This window comes from Cottoperca gobio, chromosome 22, assembly GCF_900634415.1.
Source record: "Cottoperca gobio chromosome 22, fCotGob3.1, whole genome shotgun sequence".
In the NCBI taxonomy this organism is placed as follows: Eukaryota; Metazoa; Chordata; class Actinopteri; order Perciformes; family Bovichtidae; genus Cottoperca; species Cottoperca gobio.
This window is the reverse complement of record NC_041376.1, coordinates 6,063,678-6,074,595: the sequence shown is the minus strand read 5'-3', so window position 1 is coordinate 6,074,595 and position 10,918 is coordinate 6,063,678. Positions and strand designations below refer to the sequence as shown.

The window sequence follows — 10,918 nt, the reverse complement described above, 5'->3', positions numbered from 1 at the left end:
GTAAGAGATAGACACACTGCAAGCCTTTATCGTTTGGCTGTTCACAGTATTTCCTCGTGTCCTGGTATGTACAAAAGACGTCCTATGCAAGAATATGTTTTTAAGTGCTATGGTCTTTGTATGGTAATTACCGCGTGTGAAAAATGTTCTTCGTTCAACTGTGCTTTAATCACACATTCATGTAATTCTGTTTTTGCTTCCGTCTTTTACTTGCAGGACTACAGGCTGAAGTAACCTCCATTAAAATGGAGCAATCTGAAAAAGTACCAGAACTAAAAGTGTTTCTCAACACACATAATTCTGAAAATTATCTTCGACTTTCAAACCCTGCAGTCACAGTAAACCAAATGTGTCATGCTAATCCACATCATGATGGAGCCACACCAACCAGCTACAGGGATGCAGATTATTTCTGCCAAAAAAGATCATGTAGAGTCGGACAAGTGAACCAAGAGTGTAGGTGTCAGCCAGCTCGTGATACGCAGCATGTAGATCTGATGCAGCACAGAGAGCCAGAAGATAGAGGAGCGACTCCTGCCGTGACCAGGGAGGGTGACACGACAGGAGAGTGCGGCTGTTCGGATTGTGGAACAACAGAGACGGCAAGGTGACTCACGTCGGTGTCAGAGAGTGGGGTGTAATATGTGTTTTCCTCAAGATTAATTTGGAATGAAATAATGTATCTATATTGTCTTATGTTCAGGGTTGAGGATGAATATAGATCTCAGCTTCAGAGTGATGAGGAGGATCTTGAGCCTCCCTGTCCGCTGAGATCTGATGATGAGTGGCAACACTACAGACCCTTTCCACCTCCGCACCACTTCACGCACAACTACAGTAAGAACAATTATATTAGTATATAAGTATGTTCAAAAAATAGAATGACATTGGCAAGTTTTCCGATCTTCTATTTTTAAGTTTATTACATATTTTTTAATTATTATTACTGTTGCAAAAATGCAAACTGTAATGTTGTAGTTGGCCGAGTTTCTAAAACTTTACAGCACTTGAGTGTAAGCTTAGTTGCTCTCACTCGCAGCAGTTGCATTTTTACTCTTATGTAAAAAAAAAAACATTAATTTAGCCGAGATGTATTTTAGCTGGCTCCTCTCTAGCCCGTCTTATTTAGCCATGTTCTGCCTTCACCATGTGCTTAAACTATATCCACAGACCCCCATTATACTATGGATGACCAGTTCAACCTCAATCCGGTCACCAGATTCCTTCCTCAGCCGTGTCACCACTCTGTTCCCGGCCACAGAACACCCTGGGATGTCTACCAAAGCTGGTACACACATGAAAACACTCCCCAACTTTATAAGCCTGCAAATATGCAGTGAACCCTGGTGCTGCAACTGCTTTGTATATTATCATTATTATTATACCTGTCTGCACAATTCAACTGATGAGCCTTTGTGTTCTTGTCCATTCTCACTGCGGATCACCTTACGAATGACAGCTTGGCTCAGGGAAGTGTTTCTGTAAACGTGCCTCAGTTCTCCGTCCCCCCGGTGGAAGGCATGTCACAGGTCAGCGTGATGAACCTGAGCTCCGCGGGAGCAGGGGCGTCTGTCTCACATCCACATGAGAAAAGAAGAACCATCAGTCTGCCGGATGAGTGCCGTGAGTCACTTTGAAAGAATAAGTGTGTAGGGCATTTATAAGTCACAGCAGAAGCAGGGTGTGTTATTCAATATATGTTGTCTTAATAAACCTGCTATGTCGGTTTAAGGGCTAGTTAAAATAATAAAAAAATCCATTCTAAATAAAGGATTCACTCATCTGTTACCTTTGTTGTTTAAGCAGGAGGTGAGCGTAATTAGACTAAAGTTCATGTGCTTCACTCATCATGAAGACATTTTGCATTGTTTCCACTGGAAAGAATAATATAAAAGTAAAAGTAATGAGTAAAACAAAAATATAGCATTTGTTTTTTTATTGTTAAGATTTATCAGATGTATCTCAATATTTCTGGGTAATCAGCCAGTGAGGTAAACACCAATAGAGTCTGTAATGCTTTAAACATCCAGAACAATCATTTCAAAATACTATCTTACTGAAATATATACAGTTTCAGAGGTATTGATTAAATGTCATAGTTTGTGCTGTAGTGGATTGCAAGGTGGTACAGTAAATAAGTATATGAACACACCTTCAAAAGGTATCAGTGTAGTCTTAACACATTTTCTATATTTGGATTAAAATGCATATTCATTTTGAGATACGTATTCTGAGATTGATTTGAATTGTTCGATCTCTTCTCAGGAAACGTTTTTATAACTTATTCTTCGGACGTTTCTTCAGAGATGGTCCCCTTTGTTGACTTCCTCACAAAGCAAGGTTTTCAACCAACTGTAAGCTGCTTCCTCTTCACTCAAAAGTCAAGATTAAAACTTTATTTATTTTTTAAAAACAGTTCATTTACAGCCCTGAAATTCATTTCACAGATTGACATATTTAACAACCCCTTCAGACACACGGATACCAACAAGTGGAAGGACAGTTACCTGAAAGATGTAATTTATACACATTTTATGTCAATTTTTGTATAGCTCCTACTCTTAATTTGTAACAAAAAGTCTTTGTATGTTCCATGATTTGTGTCAGTTTTAACTTTTTAAGAAATTCTAACGTTTATCTTAAAGTTGTCTTTTCAGGCAGTGGATGTGTCTAAAATGTGTATGTTTTTTAAACAGCCATCAACCCTGATTATCGTCGCCATTAGTCCAAAGTATAAGACGGACATTGAAGGATATGTAATGGATAGCCATGGTCTACACACTAAATATATTCACACCATGGTGAGAACGTATTAGTTTGAATGAGACATTACACTGAGAAGAATTACTTATAGGTTCTTAAATATGTAATCTAATGTTGCTAGATGCAGAATGAATTCATCCAGCAAGGCAGCTTGAATTTCAGATTCATACCGCTTCTCTTCCTCGATGCATCCCAGGTCAGAAAGGTCATTTTTTATTTTTTTTTTTCTCTTGCTTAAACCTTACTCTACATAAAAAAAACAACCTGTGTGTGTGTGTGTGTGTGTGTATACTTTTTACAGAAGCACGTCCCATGTTGGCTTCAGAACACGCGTGTTTACCGCTGGCCGCAGGACACTGAGGATTTGTTACTGCGGCTGCTCAGGGAGGAGAGATACGTTCCTCCTCCTGTACCTCCGGAGCTCACCCTCATCATCAGGCCTGTGACCCCCGGTGCTGCAGCTACACTGTAGACACACACCTGTGTTTATGCATCTGTTTGATGTTTGATGTATTCGGAGTATTGTGTATTTTGAAATCTCTGAATTTATCCAAGTGAGTAACGGCTCATGTTGTCTCCAATGTCCAACGTGTTTGTTGCTTTTCAGATGTGTCAATAAAGTTTTTGCCTGTGTACCCATACACAACAAATCCACCACTTTTATTCAATATCTCAACAACTATTGGATGCATTTCTGTGAAGTGTTGGCCAGGCATTCATTCTCCCCAGAGGAGGAATCCTAATGACTTTGGTGGTGATCCTCTGAATTTCCTCTCGACATTTGTGGTTTTAACTGACGTGTCTCAAAAACTGTTGCATGGATTGTCATGAAATTTGGTACAAATATACATGTCCCCCTCCGGATGAATTATAATAGCTTTGGTTATCCCCTTAACGTCCCACTATATGTATAATAGGTAGTTTGATTACCGCAAAGCTGTCATTGCCATCAGCCTTACCTGTACTTTGTGTTTAGCGCTAATGTTAGCATGCTAACATGCTAAACTAATAATAATGATAACTTTATTTATATAGAACCTTTCAAAACAAGTAACAAAGTGCTTTACAATAAAAACAAGCTAATAACAACCAAAATGCAATATTGCAATAAATACCATCAGTTAAGAAAAAGACAAACAATGCAGTTAGTTTTAAGAAGAGATTTAGGAGGGCATAAATGTTATACCTGCTTAGCATCAACACGTTATCATTATGTGCACGTTAGTTTGATGATGGTAACATTTAGCTCAAGCATTGCTGTGACAGAGAAAATAAGATTATTTCTTTTATGTCCTTTTTACTTATATACATTGTAAACCGTTTCTAAGGTATAGTGTATGTATACGGCATTAAAGCAGTTCATCTGTTGCTGAAATGTTCACCACATGGATGCACATGCTAGAACTTTCCTTGTTTGTGTAGTTTATCATTCTGAAGCTTCCACATACTGTATAACCAAGTGTGAGAACATAAAAAGAAAGCGATGAGTAATGAAAAGCCCCTAAATATAATAATTTGCCGTCACCCACACAAGTGGCAGCAGGAGGAGGAGATCACAACTATTGTGAGCATAATGTTGCTGCTGGACAGTGAAACGTTTTAAGCACAGTTTGCACCTGTGTTGTTGTCCATTCCTCATCTTGAGCACCTGATTTGTTGCAGTTTTGTGGGCAGATTAAAGTTCCCCACCGGTAGGGGTGCCAAATTCAGCCCACTGATCTCACACACACCCCTTCAACTGCCAAAAAAGGCCTGTCAGAGAGGCTGGTGTGCAGCGCTCCTGCTAAGAATAACCAGGACATTCTGGGGGATATAGTTACCTTGAAGCCTCCCTGTTCTGTGATCTGACCTATACCCATGTGAGGCACCAATAACACAGGGAGGGATATTCTGTCTGTTCCCCCCTCACTCTACCCAGCCCTCTGCTTAGCTTGGCTCTTTCCTTCCCCTGCGTTGCTTTCCTTTGCCCCACCGTTCCCAGACCCCCCTCTGCAATGCTGCCGCACTGGCAGCTCCAAATTCTGCAACACCTGTAAATCAGGTTGATTTTTATTATCCTTGAGAAGTTAAATCTTTGAATTACACGGGTCAGGAAACAAGACTGTGATCACCAAGAGCAAATGGAATAATTTAATAAATTGGACACTTTTTTACAGATAAGCGGATGCTGATTGGATTTCTACTGAAGCTGTGATTTTTTTATTCACTTCTGCGTGAGGAGGCTTTGCCCTCAATTCAAAGGATTATAACTGAAATTGTCTCCATATCAACATGGCTGAAGGTAGGAATGTTACATCTGAAATAAACAACACTTACTGTTTGATACAGCACAGAAAGCCTCAGTGATTTATGCCATCGAATACATTAACTTTAGTGTTTAGTGTTTTGATGGGGTATGTCCTCTTTGGAAAATGTGTTGAAAGTTGGTTGCTATAAATACAGGATATCATGTAGCCAGAGTATTAGAGAGGGTCTCCTGTGACAGACAGGACTGCTGCTGGGACTGACCTCTGGTTTTCAACTTTCTTTTTGCCCTTTAAAAAAAATAAAAAGCCTGCTACTTTACAAGTGCTATTTCCCAACCAAATATTTAGTTTGATGAAGCTTCAGGGACTTTAATGACTTGAGCAATACCAAGTTAGTTTTCCTTTAATAATCAGTACATTTGTGGTGAAACACTGACACCACCTGTCCATCCTGAATAATTCTGAAGGAACTGTTTTGAGTTTTTTAAAACTCAGCATTTATATATGAGGAAGTGAAACATGAGTCGGGCATGCTCAGAGTTCATTCACAGTTAGAAGGTGCCTCTAACACCTTGGCACTAGGTGCAAGTTGGAAAGTACGTCAGTGTTGATGGTGGCGACGATGTCATTAAATGCCATCACAAAAATGTTCCACTGGACTCAGCGGGTGGGAATCATATTTGTTTGGAAAACCTGATTAAATGAGAATGACTATGAAAGGTCTGACGAGATTTAACCAGTATGTTTCATCTAATTCACAAAATCCCTCAACATCAGGAAATAATCTTACACAGTTGATGCAACGCACAGGCAGAGGTTGTCATTGGATAAACGTGAAGATCAGACTGTGTGAAGTTTAAATCGTCACCTGTCATGGTGTCGCTGCAGTGTTTAGGTGATGAGACTGTATGGAAGGACTTTATCATCCCAAACATGCCACAGTAACTTCCCAGACAAAGATTTCACTAAATCATACTAATGTGTTATAAGGTTCTTGCTGGCGTTAAATAAATTAGAGAACTGTAGATTACTAAAGCTAGTGGATATTCTTACTTTGTTGTTCTGCTAATATGTTTTGTCCCCAAGATGGTTATATGTCATTGTTTATCAATTACTGAACCACATCCTCAGTTAAAGGCCATAAAAAACTATTTTCTCAATCAACATTTTACGATGAGCAATGTGGCTTTACATGAACATGCAATTATCTGCAAGTTGGAACAGTTTTGTTCACACGAGAGATTTCTGTACTTCCTTTTTTCTTCTTGCTTTTCTCACCGTTTCTCATCGGCTGAGCTCAATTGGGAAAAGGTGATTTATTTCCATGCGTGCACAAATCAGAGTTAAGAAACATTGTAATATAAATCTGTTATGTAGTTTGTTTGCTGATGTTGCCAACTCTGATTAATTAAATGTGATTAAACCACACCCACATCTGAAGAAGCAGTTTAGTTTGTTTTGTTAGTGTTAAACTCTTAACTAATAAGTAAGGATGTTTATCAGAACTTTAACTGGGAAATGTGCTTATTTAGTCATGGATATTTAATATTCGAAAACAATTGTACCAAATATGTAAGAATACATTAAAAATGAACACTTTTACTTGTTCCAGTGTAGCAAAGGAAGCAGTTAGACCAAGCAACACAAGTTGGAACACAACAGAAATGTCATCTTTTTGTTTTTTCCACATGAAGGCGCAGCCAATGGGGCCAATGCAGCAGCTGCTGCACAGAGGCCCAAAGGTCTGGGGCTCCTCGGGAAGCTCAAAGTGTCCGCAGAGCTGCTCATTGCCCTGGCTGCTCTCCTGTCCTGGGTGGTGGTGGGTGTGGTGATGTTTGACTTTGTGGAGTACAAGGCCGTCCCCGGTAAGTCGCAAACACCTAAAAAAGTATCTTTATAGAATTTCGATTCATTTAACATGCATAATTAACAATAATTCTGTTATTATTCTCAGACATTCAACAAATTGTTTCGGACCCTGTGCAAGCTGTAAACGACGCTGTTGAGGAAGCAACCAGTCTGTTCAATAAGTTTCAAGGTGCATAAGAAAGAGAATGCATGCCACACCTTTTTAGTAATAATAATAATAATAATAATAATAATAATAATAAATAATAATAATAATAATAATAATAATGAATAATAATGCTACATAATAATAATAATAATAATAATAATAATAATAATAATAATAATAATAATAATAATAATAATAATATATAATAATATATAACAAGAAACACAGCTCAAAGTGCTTTACAATAAAGAAATTACAAGTGTTTCACATTAAAATATACATAGACTGAACATAAAAACAGAGATAGAATGCCATAATTAATGGAACCAAATAAATAAAATAAATAGTAGTGCTGAAGCCGGTATTGTAATATATGACTCTTATCTCTGGGCCCCTAGAATGTGCACCTGATTTAAGTGACCCCATGTCCGCTGCCACTTATGCAGCTGAAGAAATATCGGATGCAAAAGATGGATTTGTTCGCTATTTTTCCGACGAGGAAGGTAAGAAAACACACTAATTCTCAACCACAACAAAGAAAAGTACACGTGATGTGACCATGACTCTAACGATCCGCCTCAAACCCACAGGGAACTTCTACCTCAACTACGTTGACCCTGTGTTCTTCGGTAGACAAGGCTTTCCATTCAACCAATGATTTCATGTGTGGAGTTGTGGGCACCTTTAGAGACACACTGTGTGCTATTCTGGACACTGTATTAGATACTATATTGGATATTAATAAAGGTATGTATTCCATATTTAATGCTTATTTCTGACTAAGAAAATGTGGCTACCTTCCCTTTTTTATTCACAAGCAAATACGTGATAATTATCATCAGCACCTGAGTAATAAAGACTAATTCAAGTTCAACTGTATTGTTAACTGGTGTTTTCCCAATTTGGTTATTAATAAATGAACCTTCCCTCACTTGTTTTTTCTCAGGAAAAGTTGATGTTAGCTACATGGACCCTGTGGTCACAGGCAGAGGCGTCTTCAGTGTTATGAATGACTTTGTGCGTGGAGTGGGGGGCTACATCCAGGGTGTGCTCTGTGCCATTTTGGACACAATTGTGGATGTAGTGAAAGGTATTTACTCTCGTCATGTACCATCTCTCTAATCTGTAACCTCTTAACATCCTACAATAATTATTTAAAACATACAGAATTGGTTTTACACACGTGTGCTCATTTGTTCTCAGGAACCGTTGATATTAGCTTCATGGACCCTGTGGTAGTTGGCAGAAATGTCTTCAGTGCTACCTAACGACACCGTGACTGGAATAGTGGGCTACATCCAAGGCGCAGTCTGTGCCATCGTAGACAGTGTACTGGATATAACAAAAGGTACCTGCGTCATATTTTAACCTTTGTATTGTTGGTCAGTATTGTTGAATCCCTATTTGTTGCCTAAATTCTCTACTAAATCAACATTATTACTCAATAATTAAGATTGTGTTTGTCATGGGTGATGGTGCTTTTGTTTTTCGTATTGAAAATGATTCATTCATCCAATATTTTTTCCCTTTGGTCTTTAACTGTCTTTTAAAATGTCTGTGTGTGAAGTAACTCACTGAGACTTTGGCTTGAATGTGTGTTTGTTCTTCTCAGGAACCACTGACATTAGCTTCATTGACCCTGTGGTTGTTGGCAGAAATGTCTTCATTGCTACTAACGACTTTCTGAGTGAAATATCAGGATACATCCAGGATGTGCTCAGTGCCATCTTTGATGTTATACAGGACACGGTGCAAGGTACGGTATTTTAACCTTTTACCTAATCTCCTGTATGTTTACTACTACCAGTTTAAACTCTCCTGTATCCTGAAAACTGCAGTTTTCACTTTGGTTTTTCTGTTGATCAGATATCCAGCGTGCTATGGGATTCAGCCCCATGTCAGCTCTGAAGAGAACAGCAGAAATCGCCAAAGAAGAGATGAACATGCTCGTGAACTACGTCTCCTCAATGCTGATTGGTGAACAAGGTCTGTTTTAAACATATGACGACGTATAATTGAACAAATCAGCCACATTACAACACTTTTGCTGGGATATCACTGTGTTTGCATTTGCTGTATTTACTCAGTAATGGAATAAACAATCTGAAGTTGTATGTTTTAGTGTGAACAGCAGCTTAAACTGACTTTGCCGTGTTTCAGGGATCATTCCTGAAGTGTCCGTTGACCCCATGAAAGTTGTTGAAGATGCCCTGTTGGAGTTCTCAGACAAGAAAGATTTGTTTGTGGCTTACATGTCGAGCATGCTTGTTGCTGATCAAGGTATGCTTCTTTACATTAGTTATATACAAAAATAACATAAAAAACCTATACTAAATGGACATAGTTTTTCAACTTTACCCTATTTTCTTCTCTTATTTTAGGTGAACCTGCTGCCACACCGGTTGTAAAAGTCATAACTGAAAAAGGTTTCACTTTTTATTCCAGTTTTATTTCACCTAAAAGAGTCTTACTAGCATATGACTGCAAATTACACCGCATTTGCACAACATGTCTGTTTCTTCTCTTTGTTTAGATGAAACTGTTACTACCTCATCTGATATAAATCTGATACGAAGGAAAGGTAAGTGATGAAAATAATTCTCTTGTCCTTGCAGTAACATAAATACATCATTCATTTTTAAATGAAGCTAATTGTGTTTTATTATCATATTTTCTTTGAAATGTAGGTGAATTTCTGCCACCTTTTGAAAAAGGTAAGAAAACGCCACCCTATATTGTGGAAATACACTGTTATTTATGTGCAGTGTGTGTTGCCAGCAAATAGTTGCCTTTCATGCATGATCGCATTGATTTTGGTTTTTCTTACCACTTTGTATGAGCTGGTCTCAAGTCTGCCTGATACAGACACAATACAATACTGCAAGCCTGAAGTTTGATGACATTGTATGTCAAACTAGTTTGAATAAAATCAATTGTGCACAACAAATATGCATCATAACCACTGTATACTTTAATTGTAATAAATATATAATATATATGGGGATTTTGTGACTGCATCTGTCCCTCTGTTTGTTGTTTGTAACATTTCATGGAACTTTGCATTCATGTTTTTTCTCATTAAGTTGTTTCATCATCATGTCATAATGTCATCTTTTTTATTTCTATGTTGTATTGAGCATGAATTGTCTTTAATATGTGTCCTTTGGAGTGGCATTTCTCTGACTGACTGACCATATAAACATCTGTGATATACTGTATGTGTATGTATCTGCATTATTTATACTTTGTTCTGCTCCTGTAAACACTCACTAAAGCAAGACATATGAATTAATACACCGCTGAAAATAGTCCCTAACAAATGCACTATTTCCTGGTGTTTGAGTAGTTTGTTAAAAAAATAGTTGTTTTTAAATAAAACTATTTATCCATGATCAATCTTCAGTAGAAATGTCAGAAAGTATTGAGAGATGATTATTTTTGGTAATTTCCTAGATTCTCATTTTCTCATCACAAACTCATTTTAATGCTAAAAACAAATGGATAATATCATTAACTGCAGCATATGGTGTGTAAACTATATAATGTTATGAATGGTCATTGTTCCCATTTCACCCCATCAAATTCTTCTGTACCTGAAAATAAGTTGGGAGCTGCATTTCCATGTAAAGATGTGAAGGTCAGATAAGACAAAGTCACATGCGTTGATGATACAGTTACAGAGATCATGAACGCTGCCAAAGAGGAAGCTGCTGCTGCTGCTGCTGCTGCTGCTGCTGCTGCTGCTGCTGCTGCTGCTGCAGAGTTAAGTGTTGCCCCAGACTCAAAGATTGAGGAGGAGGAGGCTGAAGTTCCCACTGAAGCCGATGTGAAGGATGCAGAGGAAGATGATGGTATTCATACGGTTTTTCTTTAAATGTCAAATTCATTAGTC

General features: G+C 38.0%; 2 protein-coding genes across 2 annotated transcripts in view; both read left to right on the top strand.

Annotated features, from left to right (window-relative positions):
- Positions 1-256: 256 nt before the first annotated feature.
- Positions 257-3,414, top strand: LOC115027271 (uncharacterized). The gene is made up of 9 exons (XM_029460490.1): positions 257-607; positions 704-837; positions 1,171-1,288; positions 1,460-1,623; positions 2,266-2,354; positions 2,448-2,516; positions 2,697-2,801; positions 2,885-2,959; positions 3,065-3,414. The coding sequence occupies exons 1-9, from the start codon at positions 348-350 to the stop codon at positions 3,233-3,235; spliced, it is 1,185 nt and encodes a 394-aa protein (XP_029316350.1). The 5' UTR covers positions 257-347; the 3' UTR covers positions 3,236-3,414.
- Positions 3,415-7,974: 4,560 nt separating this feature from the next.
- LOC115027705 (trichohyalin) overlaps positions 7,975-10,918 on the top strand; it is a 33,668-nt gene continuing 30,724 nt past the window's right edge. The window contains exons 1-9 of the mRNA XM_029461180.1: positions 7,975-8,116; positions 8,230-8,374; positions 8,639-8,782; positions 8,893-9,012; positions 9,187-9,306; positions 9,408-9,452; positions 9,560-9,607; positions 9,714-9,740; positions 10,701-10,877. Of these exons, the coding sequence (XP_029317040.1) occupies positions 8,275-8,374; positions 8,639-8,782; positions 8,893-9,012; positions 9,187-9,306; positions 9,408-9,452; positions 9,560-9,607; positions 9,714-9,740; positions 10,701-10,877 (781 nt within the window). The 5' untranslated portion in view covers positions 7,975-8,116; positions 8,230-8,274. The remainder of the gene's footprint in view (positions 8,117-8,229; positions 8,375-8,638; positions 8,783-8,892; positions 9,013-9,186; positions 9,307-9,407; positions 9,453-9,559; positions 9,608-9,713; positions 9,741-10,700; positions 10,878-10,918) is intronic.